The sequence below is a fragment of the Cenococcum geophilum genome, assembly GCF_001692895.1.
Source record: "Cenococcum geophilum 1.58 unplaced genomic scaffold K441scaffold_3, whole genome shotgun sequence".
NCBI classification, from domain to species: Eukaryota; Fungi; Ascomycota; class Dothideomycetes; order Gloniales; family Gloniaceae; genus Cenococcum; species Cenococcum geophilum.
The window spans coordinates 3912118-3937837 of NW_027137561.1; the positions used below are offsets into that span (position 1 = coordinate 3912118).

Below are 25720 nucleotides of genomic sequence, written 5' to 3' on the forward strand. Positions count from 1 at the left end.
TCTACCAATTATTATTACGTTATTAACTTCTTATACCCGCGACTCGGAAGATCTATGACGACGGTTGTCCTATGAAAAGAAGGCAAAGCAGATTACTCAATCCCAGAAAGCTACCGCCCTATTACCTTAGAAAACACCCTTAGTAAGATCTTAGAAAGGGTAATAGCGGAANNNATNGTAGANACGGTAGAGNAANACGCCCTACTACCATAAAGCNAAATAGGGGCAAGAAAGAACCGCTTAACACTATTAGCACTTACGCTACTCGCTACTACTATTAAATCTGCATAGGCGATGCGAAAGGACTTTGTAGTATTAATGCTTAGCCTAGATATTAGTAGTACCTATAATAATATACCCCATAAGCGTCTCCTGTATATCTTTAGGGTAAAGGGCTTCTTAGAATGGATTATACAATTTATCTAAGGGTTTATAGGCCAGAAAGAAATATTACTGGTCTTCAGTAGATACTAGAGCCCCCCTATTGCAGTTACAACAGGAATACTATAAGGATTACCCCTCTTACCTATACTCTTCCTTTTCTTTATAAGTAACCTGCTCGACTCTTTTAAGGAAGGGGCAACCTAGGGGATAGGCTTTATTAATAATATAAACCTAATTATATATGGGCTAACAGCCGCAAAGAACTGCAGAACACTAGAGAAAGCCTATAATACTTATATAGAGTGGGCAAAACGCTATAGAGTCCAATTCTCACCAGAGAAATACCAGCTAATCCATTTTATAAGAAAACGCAACTAATCTGTAAATCTCTAGCATATAATTCGCATTTAAGGCTTTAGGGGTTAACTAGTTTAGGGCCTAAGGGTATTAGGAGTATGGGTAGATAGTAAGCTTTGGTGGAGCGTATATACGGCGTAAGCGGCCCGTAAAGGCTAAGTATAGTTCATTACTTTATCTAGGATTGTTAATTCCATATAGGGTCCATACTTCCAGAGGTTACGCCTACTATATATAGCAGTCGTCCGGCTAACTATAACATATAGATCTAGTATCTGGGCCATTAGAGAAACTAAGAAGGGCCCCCTAAAATTACTCCTTAAACCACTTTAAAAGGTCTAAATAGCCTGCCTTTAGAGTATTACAGGCGGGTATAAGCGAACGGCCACAGCACTACTTAAGAAGGAATCCAATATTCCCCCCCTACAGTTACATATTAAAGCCGCTGTAATATAAAGAACGTAAAATAAACGCAACTTTAATGTTATAAAGTATATTAAGACACGCCTAAGTAAACTATAAAGGGACCCTAGGGTGCCCCATAGGAGAATAAACTAATAACCCTAAAGTAGGGAAGAGATATTAGAGAAACAGGTAAAGAAAGCAGAAGAAGAATAGTGCCGCTTTAGGGCCTAGGCCTATATAGAGGAGGAAGGGAGACGTATAAGAGGTTAGTAAAGATAATAGTAAGATAGAGAAAGGAGCTAAAGTAGAATACGTAAGAACGCTAGGAAACCATCTACTGCAATATAATACTGGTTGGACTAACGCTAGAGAGGTGAATAGGAGTTAAAGGTATAGAGGTTAACTTAGGCAAGACGAACCTAAGCTATAGTATAGTTAACGCTATAGGGGGTAAATACCTAAGGGCTCTGAGAAGGCCTAACAAAGGCAGAAAATATAATAGCAATATTTTTAAGAACAGGAATAATAGGACTAAAAGATTGGCTTTACTGGGTGGGTGTCCTAGTAGGTAGCCTAAGATACAAATGTGGCTGGCTAAGATAGACACCAAAACACGTAATACTGCTATGCCCCCTACGCACTAATTAAGAAATAATGCTCTTAGTAGCTGGCATAGAGAACTATAATATACTACTCTCAATATAAAAAGGCCTTAAGGCGGTCACCTAGTGGCTTATTAGTTAAAATGTGCTAAATCAGTTCTGGGTTGCAAGGGAAATGGTAATAAAAGGTAAGGGGGCGAGCAGCAGGTGCCCCCTAGTAACTCTACAGTAGTAGAGTAATAGTTTATGATACTAGCGCGTCCGTAGGCTTGTTACGGCAGCAGTGGTTCCTAAGGAGGTTAAACAGTAAGGTAGTAGAGCACTATAGGCGACTTATAGGCACTAAGTAGGCGAGTCCCAAAAGGCGGGGAGATGGATCACGGGGTTTTCTCATTTTTCTTAAATAGAGTTTTCTCCCCACATATAAATAAGGAGTAGTCCGCGTAGGCCCAATAGGGATCCGAATCGGACGTTAAGCAATGAATTATTATTATTAACTTCTTATTTACCTATATACCTAGCCCATTAATAAGTTTACCGTAGTTCCTACTATAAGGCTTCGTTATATATTTACTACTAAGGTTATAATATTAATAAAGTTAAATAACATGCTACTAAAAGCAGCAGCTATAACGGCGTCTATAGCAGTAACTACCTTAGGATTAGGTAATAATACTAGTATAGTAGATACTAACTTATAACTAGTTACTATTAAACAGCTATAGGAAATAGTTAATTAATTAATAGATAATAATAGGATACTTAAAGAAAGGATTAATAGGATTGGAGTAGCTAAGGTTAAGTTACCCTTAATTAAGCGATTTTTAGGAGAGAAGTTAAAGCTTAAGGGATTCCTTATGTAAATTCACTTTAAGGTTACATAGGAAGGAGTTAAACTAGGAACGCCTATAGATTAAGTCGCTTACGTAAGATTATTCTTAATAGGAAGGGCACTTAAGTAGTTTAAACCCTACCTTATAGAGGTATAGGAGTATGGTATAATAACCACTAACTAGGAGGTACGGTATATGTTCTTAAGTTAGAACAGGTTTATAAAATAGTTAATGCAAATTATTCGTACTGATTTAATAGTACGAGTGAGTTAGATCCAGGGGCACGAAATACGTATAGTATTGTATGCTCGTTTAGATAGTAGTAACTGTCGATTATATAAAGCAGACTACGTGGTCTATATACTGATGCACCTCCCCCCTAATTAGTTAGTGCTTTATAAGTGCACCAGACGCGTAAGCGAGTGGTTGGTGCACTGAACGCGTAAACGCGTACCTGGTGTACCGAACGCGTAAGCACGCAGTTAGTACAATAGGTGCTGTAATTATATACTAGCGGTACTTAAAAAAATAAAACCACCTGTATATAGCCTCCGTAATTGCTTTAATAAAACCATAAAACACAAAGGAAAATACATAAGAAATCTCCCCCGAGGTGCCGTCTAGGCTGCCTTCCAAACGGTGCTTTAAGCTGGCCGTAAGTTAGATCTTAAGGGCCGCCAAGGCGCTAGTGCTAAGCGAGCCAATGGCGATTTTCCGTGCCTAGTATAAAAAATCGTAATTGGTTGATTTAACCACTGTGGCAGAATATAGCAGAATTTGGCAGGTTATATAAGTCCACTAAGTTCTACCGCAGCTTTCTACCGTTTTCCACCTAACAGCTTACAGTCCGTAGAATAGGTCGTATAATAAGCCGTACGGCCTTCTAGCGGGCCGTAAACGAACCGTAAGTGCTCTATTAGTCTCGTTCTACCCATTCTATAACTTTTAGGTTAAGCTTATTCGTATTAATTAGGGTTTTAAGGGCTTAACACGGTTTCGCCTTAGTCATAGCGTCTGCTAGGTTGTTTCCGCCGCTAATCCATTTAACCTCCGCAATTTCACGTCGTTCGTAGGCCTAATATAAGCACATTAGGTCGATTATAAGCCTCTTCTCTTATATTATACCTAGTTTAACTAGGCAGTTATAGAGGGACTTTAAATTAGTATATAAAACTAGGGGTAACTACTTTAGTTATAGAATCTTCTGGACCGTTAATTTAATTGCGGCTGCTATATTAAAGCTATAAGCTAGTGCGTATAATTCGGAAGCTAGTACGCTGCGGGTTACTTATTTGTATTTAATTAAGGACTAGTACAGTATATTTGCGTCCTAATTATGGTCCGTAAGTATAATTACAAAGCTAATTTATAATAATAGGTCTTTATTATTGGCAAAGGAGGCGTCCGTAAATGCCAGTAAGCTAAGGGAACTTAGGTTTAGTGGTATAAAAGTAAGTCCCCTTACTACATTGTTAATTTGCCACTAAATGCGCTTATTAAGCTGCTTAATATTTTCTTCTTGCGGATTTACTGCCTAGGCCGCAAAGGATAAATTATAGGCAAATTTGGGTTGACAGACTGTAGCAATATAGGCGCCTCTTACACGCTATGCAACGTATTAGTCCTTTATATTTACGGTCTTGCGGGTCTCTCCACAGGAGCTAGTAAGGTCTATAGGCTTTGCTATAATAGGCTTTAGGTTTTAAGCTTGGCGTTCCTAAGTTAGCTTAATTAGGTTACCCTTTTATGTAATTAGGCTTCTATTAAACTTAATTAGATTCTGCTTAGTTAACTGCTCTTATAGCTTTGCTAAGAACTTAGCCTTTTATAGTTTAGTTTCTTTAGCGTCCGTAAAGGTCTAGTCTGCTAGAAATAGGGTATCGTTTATTTAAAGTTTAATAATACTAAGGCCGTTTAATAGGCTGTATAGGAGGCAAGGGTCGTAGGTTAACTGTTCCATTTTGAGTTTACTAACGTGGTGCTAGTAGTATATCTTAAACCAATAGTTTCCGGCTTCTGGTACTCCGTAAAGAGGTTTTATAACCCGTAAAATTATTCCTAGTTATAGGTTAAGCTTATAGGGTAGTCGTATAAAGATATCCCTACTTAGGTAGATGTTAGACTGTATATAGGCTTATAAGATATCCCGTAAGTAGAGGGCTACGGGCTTAGTTTACTGTAGTCTAGGCGTAAGTGTAAGTATAATCCGTTAGCTAACTCGTTAAATTATAGGCAATTGCGTAAGGACTAAGCCCTTTCCCTAGTCGTTATAAGCTTGTATAACAAGTCTTAATTTCTTAAAGGCTTTGTTAATACTAGGGTGCTTAATCTCGTCAACGAAGCGTAAGTTAAATATACAGACGCCTTGCGGAACGTCTCTCTCTATTATAACTATAAAGACGCCATTTTTAAGTAGTCCGTTAATTTCTTTGCGTTATAAGTCCGTAAAAGGGGTTTCCTATACTAGAACTAATATATCTATAGGCGGAGATTGCCTTGCGGATATTCCTGCGGAGGTTAGGTAATTCTTTATTACGGGGTTCTTAGTTACGGGGTGCTTTTAGGGGCGTCCTTAACCACGCTTTGCGGTAGGTTTAGTAGGTTTAGTGGGTTCCTAGGGGACTTCTAGGGTAGGTAAGGGTGCTTTTAGTTTATCTAATTTGGTAGTCGCTTCTAGTTCGTCTAGTTCGGCGGTTGCTTTTAGTTTGTCTGGCTTAACGTCATAGGTGTTTTTGGGCCGAAAGTAGGGTTTTACGGACGTGCTTCTAAAGCTAGTTGGCCCGCTAGGAAGCTATACGCAGCACGTCTCGTTTTCTATAGCTAGTAAACAATAAGGTCCTATCCAATTGCCGCTCTTACGCTATATAAGGACTTTAGAATTAAGCGGGAGGTTATATACTAAGGTTATATTAGGTCCGTTGCGGTAATATAGGGCGCTATTAACAGCTTATTTAGCCCGTAATTTGACTATTTCAGCCATTACCTTCTATATTACAGCTGCTTGTTCCGTAATAGACGAGGCAGGAGGGCCTAGGTTGCTTATCCTTAGGTAGGCTCTATAGACCAAAAGGGTGGGTACTAGTCCGTCTAGGCCAGCGGTGTCGTTAACGGCTTTTACGGCCATCTATAGAGCCAGTTCCTTTTAGATGTCCTTACATTCGTCCGTAATAATCTGGTAAGCTCTCTATAAAGCTAAATAAGCTCGCTTAATAAGTTTAATAGACTAATGCGCCTTAACTAGAACGGCTTTTATTAAAATAGCCATAGCCGTAGTATACTATTAGAATTCCTTACTAATAAAGTTCCTACTAGCGTTGTAGGTAATATACTTAGGAGGTCTAAGGTATATGTTAATCCAGCAGCTCTGTAAAATATCCTAAGTATATTTTACGAATATATTTTGCAACTAACGGGCGGCTTAGTAGCGGGTTACCTCGTTAATTATATATAATACTAGGCTGCCGTTAATATACATAATATCTATGTATACTAAGTGGTTGAAATTAAGATCCTTATAAAGGGTGAACTTAAATCGGCCTAGGGAACGTCTATATTTCTGGCAAAAGGAGCAGTATTTAGTTAGGTGGTTGATTGCCTTCCTATTAACGTTGTTATGTCCAGAGCGTTCAAGGACTCTATACAGCTTTTCGGCTAACGGGTGGCCGAAACGGCGGTATAGACGGTAAATTTCCGTACTGGTGAGGTAGCACGGGTTATAGTTAAAAGATTCCTAAATATAGGTCCGTAAAGTCTCTCCCTATATAAGGAACGGGTGTCCGAATTGTTGTATAATTAGTAGGATAATATGCTTGCTTTCTAGGGCAGTTATAGGGCCAATTACGGTGTCCGTAACATTATTATAGTAAATCTATAGCCTATCCATGTCCGTAAGATAGAGTAGAAAAGGGGTATCCGCTTTTACTACGTGGAAGTTAACTAGGCCAATTGGGGTCTTAACTGCAACTAATCTAATTAATGTGGTTGAGTCGATACCAAATTAGACGTTTACGGCCCCAGTTTGCGTAGTATTAATATCCGTATTATTATTTACGGTGGTCTTATATATAAGGTATTATCCGTAACCTATAGTAGACTTCTTAGAGGTACCTATATTAATTATAACACCGTAGAATTCCTTAGGGGTATAGCGTTCTGTGGTGATATATATAAATAAGTCCTATTTATAGTCCGTAACGTCCGTAACGGGGGTACTTATAGAATGGTTTTTGGGCGTAATTGAGTGTATAAAGGAGCAGTCGGCTAATGCGGTTATAGTATTAAAGGCTTAGCTGTCCGTAAAGGGTCCAAAAGTGGTTAAAAACGTCTCTAAGGTCTCCTATTCCTAAGTGTCTAAGTCAAAGTTAATTATAAGGGCTTCTATTAACTCATCAGGGGGCTCTTCTACTTTCTCTCCTTCGTATTCCAAAATAAACTGGCTAATACGGCTGTTAAGTCTCTTCCTAGACTTATTACGTTCTTCCTAGGTATGCCTTATAGACTAATATCCTTCCTTACCGCACATAAAGCACTTCTGGCTAGTTCGTCTATAGGGGTATGTTTTTATATAGGGGTTACTACGGGGGTTATAAGTGGGACTTGGTCGGTACGGGTGCTGCTAGCGGTAACGGCGGTCCGTAAAGTAGACGTCTAAGTCTGTTTACGGATATTAAATATCCGTAGCAAAGGCTTAAGTGCTGCCTGGCGGGTTTAAGACTTCGTACGTTATAATAAAGGAGCGTAGATTATTAATAAGGCCAGCTAAGGTATCTGCAGGCTTATAGTAGGCATACTTATAGGGCTCTACTTCCTAGTAAGCCGTAATAAGTTTGTTGTACAGGAAGTCGTCTGTTTAAAGCTTAGCGTTAAGGCCGTACTATAGGTGCCGGAGGTCTTTAATAAGGATTTGCAGACACTCTATAGTTAATTTTTTAGTATTCTTGTTAATTACGGTCCGTAAAGATAGTTAGTTTAAAGTTAAAGTTATCATTTTCACCGCTATACTTAGATTCGTCGGTATAGAGCTTAGCCAGGTTAGCTAGCTCCTTGCCGTAGGTCTTTACTTAGGTGGTTTGCGGACTTATAACTTAAATAACAAAAGGGGTTTAGTCCATAATTTAATTTACGGGGGTATTACGGTCCGTAATTTGGGTTACGGGGGTATTGCGGTCCGTAGCTTAAGTACTAGGTATACTTTAGCCCGTAAAATTAATTCTAAAATCGCTTAGGTTTATAGGACGAATTTAGTTAAGTAGGTTAGGTATAAGGCTAGCAATTATATTAAGTTTGGAAGAAGTAAAGAGTTCCTTAGTTTCTTAGAACTAGTCTAGGATTTCTTCTTTGGTCTATTCCGTTTAGTCCTTCTCATGTATTGTGTTATATAAGGACTATACAACAGTAACTTATTTATTCCTTTTAACCCATACACCTTAGTTATATAAGAGGGTCCGTAGGTTATAGATGGTGGTAGGGTTATATACTTTAAAGATAGCTTCCGTAAAGTCCGCGAAGTCTTCCTAGTATTACTCCTATAGGTTAACGTTTATGAGTTTAAAATATTCATATTTAAGGACTTTAAATTAATATAGTTGTTAACGTTAGGTATAAACGTAAGGTCAGCTCCCTACCTCCACTTTTCCTGGCCTTCATTAACTTGCTTCCTTAGGTCTGCCATACTATATAGTATAGTGTAGTACGTAGTGGGTAGAAGAGGTCTTATAGTGGTCCGTAAAGGCGGTTAATGTCCGTAATAGTTTATAGAAGGGTAAGAGGCTTCCGTAAGGGGTCCGAAAAGGGGTCAGGGTACTAAGGGAGGGTATAGTAGGGGTAGGGGTTCGAGGTTTGAGGATAGGGGGTTTAAGGCTCAACGGAGGTTAAGGGTAGGGGGTTCCGTATAAGTCTGTATTCGCGTCTATTATACTTCCGGTAAACCGTACTAAGACTTAAATAAGTATACAGAGTTAGTGATAAGTCCGTAATCCCCGACTTCCGACCTTCCAGTAGGTCGTACTAGGAGTCTAAATAGGTGGTCGCTGTCGAGTATCGCTTAGGGGGAGGTATCGAGTGATTGCTAATCTGTGCGCGCTTACTAATCAGTGTTCGTACTGATTTAATAGCACGAGTGAGTTAGATCCAGGGGCACGAAATACGTATAGTATTGTATGCTCGTTTAGATAGTGGTGACTGTTGATTATATAAAGCAGACTACGTGGTCTATATACTAATGCACCTCCCCCCTAATTAGTTAGTGCTTTATAAGTGCACCAGACGCGTAAGCGAGTGGTTGGTGCACTGAACGCGTAAACGCGTACCTGGTGTACCGAACGCGTAAGCACGCAGTTGGTACAACAGGTGCTGTAATTATACACAAATATTTAAAGACCTGGAGGTAACTATAACGGTAAAAAGAAAGCTTTAAAACCTAGTATAAAGAACTTTAGCAATTAAGTATATAATATAATTTTAAATATTAGTAATATAGGTTAAATAAAATAATAAAGCGCTTATGGTATAGTATAAGTAAGGACTTAAAGTAAAAGTTTAGGGCGTAATTATTCTAATAGAAGATAAGGATACTCTTAGAGATTTAATTAATTAAGTAATTAAGATCAATAATAGGATCTATTAAAGAGAGTAGACTAAAAAGGGTTAGGATAAAGTTCTATAGTTATATAAGGCGCAAGGTATATAATAATAAAGTTAAAGTTAAAAACTATAGTATAGCGCAGAGCTAATAGACCTAAGTAGTACTAAAGAATCTAAGAAATAAAATAAGAAATTATAGAAACCTAAAGGATAAGGATTAAGTAATTAAAGGTCTAAAGAGCAGAGGCCAAACTAGGGATCTTAGCAGTAGAAGATATTTAGGCGGACTCTATAGTAAGAAAAATAGTTTAAAAAAGGAGCTTATATAAATTGCAAAAAATAGGGTTATTACGTTAAAGACTATAAAAGTAGTTAAAGTTGCTATATAGTAAGAGGAATAAGACTAGTAAACGATATATATATAGAGGGACGATAATATGCTATAAGGAATAAAAGAATGTTTAATTAAAAGTTTTACGTTTTGTTATAATAACGTATACCAAATTTATAAGGACGCTAAGTATAGCGTAAGCTACTAGCTATAAGTGCTAAAATTATTAAAGTTTAGAGGAACTAATAAACTAGTTTATAGATTGGATATTAAAGATAATAAATTTAATATAGGCGAAACATTTTATAATAATAAGGTGATAAAGGTAGCTTACTAGGAGTATATAGACCTTAGAGATATTATATAAGAGGTAGAAGATAATTCCACTATAGAATAGGGAACATTAGTAGGGATTAAGACCCCACTAGATACGATATCTATTACTTTATAAGATATAAGAGAAGTAGGATAGTAAGCTACTTTGGCACTTAATAAAGGTAAACGGCTAAAGACTTAAGACTTTTAAGATAAGATGCGAGACGACTAAGATTCTTAAGATAAGATAAGGTAAGCTTAAGGACCTATAATAGATAATAACCGATGGAGTAGAGTAATAGTTTAGTTTAGTAATATACAAATAAGCTTAGGATGAAGTTTCCTTAAGGTATAAGATTCTTAAGACAAAATAAGTAAGATTTAAGACTTTTAAAATGGGATAAAAACACTATAGAAGCCTAGTTAGACTAAGGTAGGAGTAAAGCTTAAGATAAAAGCTAGCTTAGGATTAATAATCTTATAAAACTAAGATTTTAGCAACAGAATAAGGACTATTAAAGAAATTATGAGTAAGGCTTAGCAATAGGATTAAAATGTTAATACTAAGATTAAGAAGTAAGAAAACTTTAAGGATCTACTTATAAGGCGAAAACCAAAAGAAACTATAGAAGAATTTAGGTAAAGAATTATCGTATAGCAAGAATAGAAACTAGGTAAGAGATTTAATACACTAAGACGTATAAGGGATAGAGCGCTAGTACAAAGAATTATTAATAGGCCTAGGGTAGGTATATTAAGAGCTAAGTAGCTTACTAAACTAGAAAATAAAGAGGATCTAGGGATCCTTACTAGATTTAAAGAATAATATATAAAGGGCTGTTATAATATAGTAATAAAAAAATACTTCCTTACGGACAAGCCGTATATACTTTAGTAGCTATACTAAAAGTGGTATAGGCAGCAACATAATAATAAGTGGGAAGATTTCTATATATGGTTAAATAAATAAGTTATTTAGGACTACCCTATAATAGAGAAGGCCATAACTTATATTAAAGGAGCCTTAATTATAATATTAAAGGATCTAGAGGAATAATTAGAGAACTAGAAAAGTAAGAGACGTATCTTAGTACCCGCGAATAAAGTTATAATATTTAGATTAATATAATAGAGGTTTAAACTTAAGGATAAAGATAAGTTAAGAGTTAACCTAAAGCACCTAGCGCACTATACGCTATTATGGATTATATGCGTAGACGATATATATAAGATATATAAGAATCTAAAAGAAAAGAATTGGAAATACCCTATAAGGATATATTAGGCGCTAGATAAGTAATAATATAGGAATGCTAAATATATACATAGATGGCATTTAACGGAAGTTTAGGAGTTAGGAGACTTAATACTTTAATTAAAAAGATTCCTTATAAAAGAATGCTTAGACGGATAATAGTAGTAGAAATGCCTAGAGAATATATGTCTATAGCATATTAAAGATAAAAAGTAAACTAGGCATTAGCTAAAGAATAAGCTAAGTATAATAGGATTAAGCAGCTAATAGTTAGGAAAAGTAGAGGCCTATAGGACTAGAGGGAGCCAGTAGTAAAGCCTTAGACCCTTAAAGGAATTTAAGGATAATATTTAAATTTATAAGTTAAATAGCAAGATTAGTAGTTTAAAGCACTAATAGATAGTAGAGTAACGCGGAACTATATCTTACTAATAGTAGTTAAAAGAATAGGATTACCTTATAGATAGAAGAAGTAACTTTACCTATTAGTTATAATTTTAGGAGATCTAATAACCTATAGAGGAGGGATTATTAATCTTAAAATAGGACCTATTTAGCTAACTATTAAAGGAAGATAAATTAAAATATCTTTTAATATCCTACTATTAGGACAGGATAAGGCAGTATTAGATATGCCTTAGTTATAGGAATATAACCTAAGGATTAATTAGATTATAGGTTAGGTTAATATTAGAAATACGCGATAACGCAAGATATAATAGCAAACTAAGTTAGTATAGTACTAAGTCGGAGCGATATATAAGGAGACTAAGTAAGGCTTAAGTTACGTACTAAAAAGATACTATAAGTATAGTAAAAAACTATAGAGCCTAAAAAGTAAAAAGCTAGCAGATTATATAGTATAGAACTATAAAATAGAGTTAAAACCAGAAATAAGTTTAAGGTTCTTCCTAACCTATAAGCTTACTTAAGAGAAGGCAGGAGTACTTAAAGAGTTTATTTAAAAAAAACTTATAAAAGGGATATATTAGACTATTACAGTTATTAGCAGGATATCTAGTATTATTTGTACTAAAGAAGAACGGGAAACTTAGGCTATATATCAACTATAGGCAGTTAAATAGCATTACTTAAAAAAATAGGTATCCTTTACCCTTAATTAGCAAAATCTAAGATTGGATAGGTAACGCGTAAATCTTTATAAAAATAGATCTAAGGTGGGTATACCATTAGATTAGAATTAAAAAAGGAGACGAATAAAAGGCAGCCTTTAGATTAAGAGAAGGACTATATAAGCCATTAGTTATATAATTTAGGTTAATAAATGCACCTATAACATTTTAAAAACGAATTAATAGTATATTAGGAGAACACCTTAATAAGTTTATTATGGTATACCTTAACGATATTATTATCTACTTAATAACTAAGGAAGAATATAGGGAACACGTTAAATGGGTCTTAAAGAGACTATAGGAAGAATAGATGCTAGTAGCAATTAAGAAATACAAGTTCTTTATAAGGAAGACCGATTTTATTAGATTTATTATTAAACTAGGTTATATTAGTATAGACCTAAAGAAAATTAAAGCTATAGTAAGTTGGCGAGAACCAGAGAATATAACGCAGTTAAGGTTATTTTTAGGGTTTTATAACTACTATAGAAGGTTTATAGCATAGTAGTTAAAAAATATTAAACTATTTACTAGGCTTATAAAGAAAGAGGAACTATAAGTATAGGGAGATAAATAAAGGAAGTTGTTTAAAGAACTTAAGGAGCTATTTACCTAAGAACTAATCCTTAAAATCTACTAACTAGGACTAGATACGGTTATAGAGATAGATATATTAGATTACGTACTAGGAGTATATTTACTATTAAAGTATAAGGACGTATAGCATCTAGTATTATATTATAGTCGGAAGATAATACTACTAGAGTTAAACTATAACGTCTATAATAAGGAGTTATTAGGTATAGTTATAGCACTTAAGAAATAAAGAGCATTTTTATAAGGCGTAAAGAAACTATTTATAGTTAAAATAAATTATAAGAACCTAATAGGGTTCCTAATAACTAAAGAACTTAATTATAGATAGGTTAGATAGGTAGAGATACTTACGGAATACTATTTTAAGATTTAGTATATTAAAGGAACTAAAAATATAAGGGTAGATATACTTAGTAGAAAAGCTAAACTATAAAACAATAAAAAGCTATTAGGAGCAATGCTACGCAGAGATAAAGATAGATAGATTAGATATAATCACCCTAAGCTAGTAGTAACTTAAGAGGATAATAAACTAAAAAGAGTCTATAAGACACTAGAGAGCTTTTAGGTATAAAGAATTCTAAAAGTATAGCTAGAAGATCTATAGATAGATATATACGAAAATTAAGAAGCGAAGTATATCCTAAAAAGTATAGTAGAGTATTTTATGGAAGACTTCTATAAGGAAATAACTTAAGGATATAATAGAGCAATAGGCTTAGTGTTAAGGCTATAAGAAGAGTATATTATTAATAGAATCTAGAATATTGTAAGAAAAGTAATAAAGGAGTGTTTAGATTATTAAAGGAATAAACTAACGAGGTATAAGCTATATAGAGGGCTATAACCTATTAAAATACTAAAAAGACTATAGGAGGTTATATTATAGGACTTTATTATTAAGTTACTAAAGTTAAGAGATCCTATTACCGGATAAGAATATAACGTAATCTTAGTAATAGTAGATAAGTTAACTAAGTAGGGCTATTTTATAGCATATATTGAAGAAATCTTAGTAGAGGATATTACTAGAATCTATATTAAAGAAGTATTTATAAGATATAGAGTACTAAATAAGATTATATTAGATAGAGATCTAAGATTTATAGCAGTATTTTAGGAGGTATTCTTAGCGGAGCAAGGAGTTTAAGTAATAACTTCCACTATATATTATCCGCAGATAGACGGTTAAACAGAAAGACTAAATTAGACGCTAGAATAGTATCTAAGATATTATATTAATTACGTACAAAATAATTGGGTATTGTTATTACTAATTATATAATTTATATATAATACAACACTATAAAAAGGAATAGGCATATTACTATTTAAGGCAAATTACGGGTATAAGCTAAGAATATTATTATTACTATAATAAGTAAAGAAAATAAGTAGTATAGTTAAAGAAAGAATAAAGATACTAATAAATCTTTATATAGATCTTATAGAATTAGCGAAAAAAGTATAAAAAAGAATAAAAAGATATTATAACGCTAAGAGATCTAAGGGACTAGATCTTAAGGAGGGAGATAAAGTATAGCTACTATACAAAAATTTTAAAAGTTAATAACTAAGTAAGAAGTTAAACTATGTTAGACTAGGACCTTTTAAAATTATTTAGAGGATTTTACCGGTTATATTTAAGTTAAACCTACTAGCTAAAATAAAGATCTACCCTATATAGTATATTATAATGCTAGAGCTAGTATATAGAAATATTAAGCTACTAGTTTATAAAGCAGACACGTATAGAGGATAAGAGGAAGATAAATAGTAAGTTTTAAAGATCGTTAGTTATAAGGATATTAATAANAAAATATAGTATAAGGTTAAGTAGATAGGCTATAATAAGACTACCTAGGAGCCACTAGAGAATTTAAAGAACGCTATAAGAAAGGTATAGGAGTATCGGAAAATATTAGGTTAGGTAGCATTAATAAAGAAGGATTACTAAAGAATAAGTTACCTAAGGGGGACCTAAGAAGAGCAGTTGCTAAACTACTTAGATTTATTTCCTTCTTGGCTAAAAGAAAATCTATTCTTTTATTACTAAGTTCCTATAAACCTTATTCTATAAGTTTCTACTTCTTAGAATAGACCTTCTTAAGACGAAGTAAATAAGTAAACGCCGCGATATAAGTATTTAAAGCTTTCTATTCCGCATTATAAGAACACTCCAACTTAGTAAGGGCTTAAGATAGTTTACTATTAAGATATATAGCGGTAGATTAAATATAAAACTCTAAAATAAATTAGTTAAGGAACTAAATAACTATTAAGAGTAATAGGACGCGTATATTTAGCATTAGAGATAAAGCGAACGTTATAGGACGAATAAATATTTGCTTTAGTATACTCTAAGTAAAAGAATAGTTGTCGTAAGGATAGGCTTGCTAATGTAATATAAACTAACCCCTTTTTTAAACAGCGAGAACATGGAGACGGTATAATCTCACTAAGAGATAATATTATAGCAACAGTGTGAGCACGATGTTGCGCCTATAAAGAAAAAGGAGCCTTAGGTATAATAAGCAACGATATTAACTAAATTAATTAGACGGATATTATACCTCTAGTAAATAACTTAGAGATATTTAAGATCTTTAAAGATAAAGATAAAGAGGAGGGAGATAGTGTTATGGACGCTTTAAGTATAATATTATAACTACTTAAAGAAGAGTTGGAAGAAGCTAGTTAGTTAATTTAGATATAGTCTAGAATAGAACCGGTAGAGCTATATAATAAGAAATAGTAACTAAGATTATATAATATTGTACGCAGTATACGCAGTATATAAAGGGAACGTATGTATAATATGTATAACATATACCTTACATATAAAGGGGATTTCTTAAGAGTATGGTTGTGTATTTAAAGGACCATAGTCCCTACCTAGATAGTTCTCTTCTTTGTAGTGAATCTTAGAATATAATTAGAGTTAATCTATTAGGCAACCACTCCACCAGTTATTATTACGTTATTGACTTCTTGTTTACCTATATACCTAGCCTATTAACAAGTCTACCGTAGTTCTTGCTACAAGGCTTTATTATAAGGGGAGCTAAAATTAAAGCCTTAAAAGGTTATAGATGGAAAGGTAAAGGTTAATATACTAAATAGTATATAAGGGCAAATAATCAATTTAATTTGGTTAGATATAGTTGGCTTCTAAAGTAGTAGTAGTTAATTTGGTAGGGTAACCGACTTTAGGGGTTAACCGAGTTCTAGGGGTCCGAGCTTAAGTATTTAGGGCTGTAAAGCAAAACTAGAAGCTACCCTTAAGGTCCTAGAAGTCTAGATAAATGCTAAATTAAACTAGAACACGTATGTTATATAGGCGACTTATAAAAAGGCAGTGGTACCTATAATAATATTATAAATTATAGCCTCAACCTAAGGACCCTTATTTAGATATATATAACTACTATATATAGTAATAGTAAGGCTAATAATACTATATGGCGCCTATATCTAGGGTATAAAACTAAACGGCAAACTATTAGCAAAAAGCTCCTTAGTGCTATTAGAGAAGCTATAAAACCAATGCCTATATAGAATTATAGCAGCCTATAAAAGAATACTCTATACCGTAATAGAATATAAAGTAATAGTACTACTATTAAATATATATATAGAAGTAACGGCTGTATAGAGAGTATTTACAGTATAAGGCCACCTAGTAGAAAAGGAGATATACTAAATACTAAAACGCATATAAGGAGCGAGGGCCCTCTAAAGGGGCACCGCGCCTAAGGGTTTATTTATAGCTAGTACCCGTCCTCTTTATAGAATAGTGTTTAGTATATACTATAGCTATATAAGGTAACAGTTATAAGCCCACTAGTCTTTAGATTTAGTAAAGCCGATGTAAAGACGTTATATAGCGTATGGGTAGGAACTAGCGCGGTGGTGTAAATTGGACGTCGCCTACCGTCTTAGCATTTTCCTATATTTATAGAGCCTTCGACTTCCTTCCTTCTTCCCTCTATCTTAGATATCACGACCCTACCAGTTACCGGAAATACACTCTTTTCTTTTTTTCTTACTAACTATTCTACTAACTGATTACAACCAACTAACTGACCGACCGACTAACCGACAGATAGACTGACTAACAGCACCGTGACTTCCTATCTTAGAGAGGTCGTACCCTCCCACACTAGTAGTAGCTGTTAAACGTTATAGGCGGTAGCTAAAAGTTTTTATATAGGATAGTAAGATCTTAAAAACCACTACTATACTTCCTTCTCTAGGCACCTATGTAATCCTTATAGATACTAAATAGATATTAATTAAAACGTCCCCTAACCCTTTATGGAAAGTATTAATAACTTCTTATATTAACAAACAAGTAAACGAATAAACGAATAAATATACCCTCCCTCCTAACCCTTAAGGCGATTACTTGCGGAGTATACGGTCACTTGCTAATAACCGCACTATACTACCTAGTAGCCTAGATAGCGATTATACGGCTTTTATAGTCCTCTCCTAATTAATTAGTAACCCTTAGAGAGGGCTTAGTAACTAGGGCCTAGGTATAAAAGATACCCAATATATAATATCCCGCTTGCCTTTTGGTATTACAGCTATAAATAAATCTCCCTAAGCCTTTAGTAGGCCTTAGGGGGGAATAGGGTGTATATAGTAATAGTCTATAATAGATAGTATATAGGGGACGGTTAAGAAATAGAAAATAGAAATAACTACTAGTATATAGTAAGCAATGGCTAGGCATAGCTAGGACGTAGTAAATCCCGGCTTTGTGCAAGCTATAGCTCTAGCGAGTAAAATTGAGGACGTAGTGATTATTAAGGAGATCTAACATCCAAAGGAGGTTAGGACGTAGCTACGAGCAGCCATAGGGGCTGTAGCTCGTGCGGAAATCGTAAATTGGGGTTTTTTATCCTACTAAGATAGCTTATAGGGTTTTTCCTCCCCCTAATACTAGAGGTTTTCTTTCCTATTAATATATAGGTTTCCCCTAGGTCGGAGTAGGCTGCGTAGGCTATATATAGGATCTGTATTAGACGTTAAACAATAAATAAATTAAAATCTTTTAAAATCTTTTAAGACTTCCTATTAGCCTTTCTATATATAGATTAGTTAATAGGCTTAACCTAGAGCTTTTTTAGTATATAGTAGTATATAGGATACTATTCTTTATATAGCTAAGGTGCTATATTTTATAGCCTCTAAATAAGGTCAAAAATCTTAACTTTTTAATATTTAAATATAAACAACCTCTCTAATTAAATATACTACTAGATAGTATATAACTATATATCCAATAATATAAGAACTTATACGGCCTACTTAAATTTCTATTTCTAAGAGAATTAGATAGTAAAAAGGCCATCGCCAGTTGTATATAAGCTACTGCGTATAGGACCGCATCTATATAAGGGACAGCACTGATACAAAATTCCACTACTTAAATTTTAATATTTATAACAGAAAGTTGCGGAGAAAACTAAGGGTAAAAAGGGTAATTATTGGTGTTTGGAGGTGTTGGGAAACTAATGTCTCGGGACTGTAATGCTTAGAAGCAGAAGAGCCATTCGGATTCCCGTTCGTTTCCCTAATGCCTTTGCAACAACACCTTCAGTTTAACTCTGCCGGGCAAGCTCTGAATTTAAATGACAGCTCCTTCGTTTCCAAGTAAATATTTGCAGTCCATGATATGCTCAATAAGTTGACGTCAAAGTGCCCAGTCGGCCGCCGTCAACGACAATAACTGAACCATTACAATATGCGCCTGCCTTAGAAGCGAGGAACAGAGTAGCACCGGCGATGTCCGGTTCAGAACCTGCCCGCTCGGCAGGGATTAAGGATGGGTCGAAAGTTCCGGTGTGAGATGGCCCAATATTGTTCATGAATGATCCCGTGAGGTCGGTAGGAAATACTGTTGGAAGGGATAGATTAGCTTAGAGAGCAAGCATTGGCTTGTGACAGCGGCTTGAATACTTGATGGCTGCTGCACCATCCATGTGTATGCTGAATGCAACTTACTGCCAGGGGCTAGCACATTACACCTGATTTTATATGGTACCAAAGACGTTGCCATCATTTTCATTAAATGAGTGGTAGCCGCTTTACTTGAATTGTAAGCAAAGCTTGCTCCCTTGAGTCGGCTAAAACCTCCAATGCTGCTGGTTGCAATGACCTGACTCTTCCAATCTGCACCCATATTTCCCACCGTATTTCCTGCATCAAGCAGCTCGAGGAACGCAAGAGCGCTATAATATACTGCTGTAGTGTTGACGGAATACGTATCTGTAAACACATCCATAGGAGTGGCAAGAGCATGGGCACAGAACTCTGAAAGTGTGGGAGGAGATTGGCCTGGAGAAGCTTTAAGAGGGCGAGGTCCCATGACTCCGGCATTGGCGACAAGAAGATTGACATACCCAACTTCGGTCTTCACTCGCTCGGCCATCTCGCATAGGGATTCAAGGGAGGTGACATCGCCAGGGAGGGGAACAATGCTCTCCGGGAACGTGGCATTTGCTGCCGCCTCGAGAACTTCCTTTCGTCTACCAACAATGTAAACTCTACGAGCGCCATTCGCAGCGAGTGCTTTAGCAATCATAAGGCCAATTCCTGGAAGTTTCAGCCTCGCTCGATCGTATTTGGGGAGTTATAGGATGGCTAACCAGTCCCTCCTCCGGTTACAATAGCTACGATACCATTGACATTGAAAAGAGCTTCTGCCGTGAGATTCATTTTGATAACTATCAATGATTTCAATTTGAGATGGTTCTAAATGACTCAATTGATCTTCAAAGTCTTTGAAAACTTGATTCTCCTTCGTCGCTCATATTCTTATGCGGGGAGCTCTTGGCGGATGGACAACGGCTCTCCACCTTCCGCCGGTGCTACAGGATGGGTCAAGTCGTAGCTCTCATTAGTATAAGGATAGATTAAATGTATGCACGCTAAACCGCAGTTGCGGATCGACTTTAGACGTTGGTTGCCGTGAAACTTCGTCTTTGGACCTTTGGGCTGCAGTTAAAGTGCATTATCTGTTGATCTTTTCAGTAAGGCCCTGACCTATATTTGCCAAGTAAACAGATAAAATGATATATTCTCAGGATTAAGGAACAAAAATTACAGTAAACGAACCTCGTCTACAGGGTCAGGGAGGTTCGGTGTCCCCCGCGCGCGCAGCAGCGGTGGCATAAAAGTCAGCCACCTCGTGCACGGTCCTACCTCATGCACATTTTCTGATCTTTTTACATTTAAAACCCACCCCTTTCAATAAGATAACCTAAAAATTTAATATAACACATTTATATATATAATTTTCTACTGAAATTTTTTTTCCGAAAAGAACTTAATATTTATTAAATTATTAAATTATTATTAGTATAGATTACTATTAGCGGGTTACTAATAGGTCGTAAACACTAATTAAATGGACCCTAGTTATAAACGGGCTTATTTTCTAATATAAATAATCTACTAAGCTAGTATAGAGTAACGAACTAGGCCTGGGAAAGCTTTATTATTAGTATACGCTATAGCCTCGCCTATAAGTTGCTAGGGAGTCGCTAGTATAGCTAGGTGTTATTAGAATATAGCTTATATAGAATATTAATAAATTAGGCTTTACCCTATATATATGCCGCAGTTCTTACTGTAACGGAATTCCCTAGAAGGTACATATTAGATAAGATAGAAGGAGGTCTTATCTATATTCCATCTATGTCCTAGAAGATATAGTTAGATAGATAAGGGGCAAAGGGTTTTACTAGCGTCTTAGAAGGATTATATAGGGAGCTGGTTCTCCTCTAAAGAAGGACTAGTAATTAGTCTCTAAATAGAAGTGGTTAAAAGCATTTGTCCTTTAATATATAAAACTTATTCTACCTTCTACTTACCTTTAACTTACCTTCTACTTACTAGTAATACTATTAATTAGATAATTATACGTTCTGGTTAAGCTAGCCTCTTATAATTCTAATCACTCTTAATCCTTTACGGAAGGAACCTACGGCTATTAATTAACAATAACGGGCCATACCTCCTTACCCCCTAAAACAACGCCCCCACCGCAAGAGGCTTAAAGAGTCTCCTTAAAGGAGCGTATTCCCTCTTCTTATAAAGAAGCCACGGCTGGTTTATCTAACCTTGCGAGACCTTTAGGAATAATTACCGCTAGGGAGTTATTAAAGCGGTCGCTATATAAGACCCTATAAAAAATAAAGGAGTTAGAGATATAATTAAGACAAGTATATTAAGACTACTAAGAACAATTATAAGGATAATTAGGGGAAGTATAGATATCCTAAACACGAAGTAGACTTAAAGGGGTAACGCTATACTACGCTATAACGTTAGAAAACCCTAAATTCCGCATAAAGGAACCTAATAAGTACTATAGTAATAGTCTTCAGAACTATAATTATTTTATCCGTTAATATAAAACTAAGTTTTAGCTAGATCTAAAACGTTACTCTAACGAGTATAATTAGATACTAATTGCTTCTACCTTCCTACGTAGCACCATTAAGAGTTTATAAACACGCTATAAGAAGAAACTTACTATACCCCTTAAATTTAGCGAACTTAAAACCTAGTTAGTTAATTAGGTCTAAGACCCTACTAATTAATAGATGGACTATGTCACGGCACTGACCTAACGCATACTGTTTCATACTGTCTCGTACTATTTCCTACTATTAGCTAGCCCACCACTAGCGACTTGGCGGCCGGCCCTACTATTTATATATAATACCCCCTTTCCACCTTCTTCCCCTCTTCATACCACAACGTAGTTATTTAGTCTACTTTATTGCAGTACTGTGACAGTTTGTGGTATCTTTAATTTGCGCCCCATCGCGATTACTAATTCCTTGTACCCTAGCTAATTAACCTTCGCCCTAGAGCAATCGCGACTTACGCACGCCTCTGCTAAAACCAATACGTCCCCAGCATAGTCCTAGAATAATCCTTAGTTTTTACCTAGCACCTAGATAGGCGACACTAATAACGCCGAAATAGCCGAAACCTAGAACCCCCGCGACGTTTTCGCAGACCTCTTTATAAAGATATACCCTAATATCGCATAGACAATCCGCCGCTTTCTACTATACCTTAAGACCTTTAAGCCTAGCAAAGCTTACCTTACCCTTATTAACTATACCAACGAGTTCCTTAATAATATTAAAGTAGGACTATAGTGTATATATAACACAAACACCGCTAATAAAAAAGCTAACAAAAACCTTAGTACCCTTATTGCCTCCTAGATAGGAACTATTAACTCCTAGGTAGAGACTATTACCGTTCTAAAATAATTAACCCCTATAACAACGGTAGTAACCTAGTAGAAAAAACGGAGATCTAAAGACCCGCCAATATTTAGCGGAAAAGGCACCCTACTAAAATAATAAGCTAATTTTAAGACCTAGCACATTAAGATTAAGGGAGTCTTTAACTAGGACTAGGACTACTTTAACATAGTTTAGTCCTAGATCCTTTACATCTCAGATATACTAAAGAATAAGGCCTATAAGTTTATTAAGCAGGGCCTAGAGCTTATGCACAAGAACCCAAATAATATATCTACGTAGAAATGGCCTACTAAGGAAGATATGCTTAAAGACCTTACTGCCTACTATAAGGTCTTTAATATAACCTAGGTTGCAAAAAATAAGCTTAACTATTTTCCCTAGGGCAAGCGTAATTACTAGTCCTAAAAGGGAAAACTTAATAAGCTAATAGTCCGCGCTAAGAAGACAGACAAATAGAAGGTAAACCTACTCTAAAAGTTTATCTCTCCGAAGATGGAAGAGCTAGTACTTAGACTTACCTATAAAATTAATAATAGCGACTATATAGGTTAGAGTAAGTAGATAGATATATTCGCTAAGAACCTCGCGAACTATATATACTAAGCCAACCTTAAGAAGAACACTAACCACCGCCTACCTACCTAAGCCCCTGCCCCTATGTCGACCCTAACCCTAGCAGTAACTAGAGAACCTATAGACCTTAATAGAATCTTAGATATAGAGCGTAAGCGCTACGTTAATAATAGACTATGCCTTACCTATAGCCTACCCGGCCACTAGAAGAATACCTATAACCCCGCTAAAATAGTAAACCCAGTCCTAATACTACCCTATTAAATTACGCGAACTAATAACCGCGGACGCGGCAATTATAGAGTCTATTATGGACGCGGCGACCGCGGAGCCTATTATAGCCGCAGCGGACAACCCCCCCCCTTTAACCCTATGGCTTAGTTACTCTAAACTATACCCTATATAGGAGCCTAACCCGTTAACAACGCCTAGTATTAGCGACTTTGCGCTAGCGAATATAAACACGGCTACGTTGTTAGTGAGTTATTATTTTCCTATACCCTAACTAAAACTAAAACTAACACTACTAGCTAGACGGACACTAGACCGCCCTACTAAGATAGCCCTATACCCTAGTTGTTAAAAGGTAAACCCTTAGACTAAGTCGCGTCTAAGGGTCTAAACTATATAAGGAGGAAGATAAGAAGATTAGGTCCCTGTTACTAAATTAATTAGTCCTTTCTATTAGTAAACTGCTACTTAATCTTAGATTAGCAAATAGTAACAAGAAATTAATTCTTATTTAAACCTAACTCTCCTTATTACGTAACCTATACCCCTAAGTTTATATTAATATAGTAAGCCTAGTGGACTCTAGTAGTACTATAATAGCATTTACTAACGCAGAGTCTATTATAAGAAAGTATAACGTTATAACTAAGAAGCTACTGGTACCTAGACCACTGCGCCTTATAAACGGCATTCTAACTTTATTTATTACGGACTACTTTACCGCCTAAATATTAATCGGCCTCTATACTAAAGCTATGCTCTTTTTTATTACTAAACTCTCGCCCACTACCCTAATTATCCTAGGTATGCCCTAGCTTCAAAAGCACGAGCCCTATCCTAGCTTTAGGAAACTTAAAATCCGCTTTAACTTAGACTACTACTCTAGGCACTGCCTCCCGTAGGGGATAACTAATGTTAGTAGGGACGCCCTACGTAAATACTTAGCACTATTAAGCCTAGTGCCTAGGACTATATATAAAGCCCTAATAGTAGAAGACATTCCTAATAAAGGGGAGCCTATATAGCTATAAAGAAATAAGATAGTGGAAGATTAGACTACCCTAGCACTTAAGACTAAAATAATGGGCCAGCCAGCCCTGCCGAGACCAAAAAAGAAGGTCCGCTTCGCGCCACTACTACTAAAAATCTAACCCTAACCTAGGCACTATTTAAACCCCGGCCGCCCAGCCCGATACCTAGAACTAAGCTATATGCCATATACGCATACTATAGCTCGCGTTATAGCAAGGACTGGCTATAGAACTACCGAGACCCAAATAATAGAAACTGCGCTACTATAACGCCTAACCTTATACCCGTCTCCCGCGCGTACTATATAGGGCCGCCGCCTTATTTCCGCCCCCCTGGGCTAACTAAGCTATGCCAGCCTAGCTATAGCACTAGAGAACCAGACACGCCCTAACCTGGACAATATTAAATGCACTTATGCTATTAATTTTACCTAGTTCTATAAATAAAAAGATATAAAGGTAATAAGGGTCCATATAGCAAAGCTAGTAGAACTAGTTAAATAAGATAAGCACTAATAGCTGCTTAAAGAGCTGCCTATAGGCCTAATAGAAGTACCGAACCTATTAAAAAGGTCTTTCCGCTAGCTAGTAAAAGGCGACTATATAATAAAGGAAGCCCGTAAAGTACTCCCCCCCTATTTTTATAACTTCTTTAAAACAAATTTAAAAACCAAACCCAAGCTTTTACGTTGGAAGATAGTTGACACTAATATTAAAAAATTCCTAAAAGGCAAACTAGGATTAACCTATAAAGATATTCTATAACGCCTACTAAAGGAGTTTAGTAAATATATTAAGCACTTCCTCCCTAAAAAAATAGATAAGCTGCCCCCTTACTAACCATAGGACCATAAAATTAAGATCACCCCTGGAAACTAGGCCCCGTACTATAAAAATAGACTACTCTTACCTGCTAAACTTAGGTGTATAAAGAAGTGGATTAATAAGATACTAGATAAGGGTTTTATCCGCAAATTAACCTTACTAGCTACCGCACTACTCCTCCTCGCTACTAAGCCTAGCGGCGGTATATAAATCTACTATAACTACTAAGGCCTAAATACAGTTACTATTAAGAATTAATACCCACTACTACTAATCCGCGAGATACTTAACGCACTCTATAGTGCTAAGTACTTTACTAAACTTAATATAATTATTGCGTTTAACCGGATCCGGATTGTAGAGGGCTATAAATAGCTTATAGCATTTATTACCCGGTTCAGACTCTATAAAATGCTAATTATACCATTTGGCCTTTATAACGCACCCGCTATATTCCAGAACTATATTAACTATATTCTATATAACGCCCTTAACAACTACTACACCGCCTACCTTAATAACGTCCTTATTTTTTCTAAAATACGCGCTAAGTACACTAAGCATATAAATAAAGTCATCTAAAGACTCGGCAATACTAGACTTTAGATTAATATTAATAAGTCTAAGTTTTACTTTACTAAAACAAAATACCTTGGCTTAATTATCTTAACTAATGGCATAACTATGGACCCTAAGAAGGTACAGGCCTTATAGGAATAGAAGAACCCGACATTAATTAAAGAACTATAATAATTTCTCGGCTTTGCGAACTTCTACTAATGATTTATCTAAGGCTACTCTACCATTGCTATACCTATAATAAAACTCCTAAAGAAGGATATTAGATAGTTATAGGGACTAGAATAAGCTAAATTATTTAAGGCCCTTAAGGGAGCCTTTACTTCAGCACCAGTACTAGCATACTATAACTATATAAAGAAAACAGTGGTAAAGATAGACG

The 25720-nt window shown here is 35.6% G+C and overlaps 1 protein-coding gene across 1 annotated transcript; it reads right to left on the minus strand.

Annotated features, from left to right (window-relative positions):
- Positions 1 to 18112: 18112 nt before the first annotated feature.
- On the minus strand, positions 18113 to 19581 carry K441DRAFT_652248 (NAD(P)-binding protein). Its single transcript, XM_067647340.1, has 3 exons — positions 19457 to 19581; positions 18813 to 19403; positions 18113 to 18705 (listed from the first exon to the last, which is right to left on the minus strand). The coding sequence occupies exons 1-3, from the start codon at positions 19524 to 19526 to the stop codon at positions 18488 to 18490; spliced, it is 879 nt and encodes a 292-aa protein (XP_067509450.1). The 5' UTR covers positions 19527 to 19581; the 3' UTR covers positions 18113 to 18487.
- Positions 19582 to 25720: the final 6139 nt, after the last annotated feature.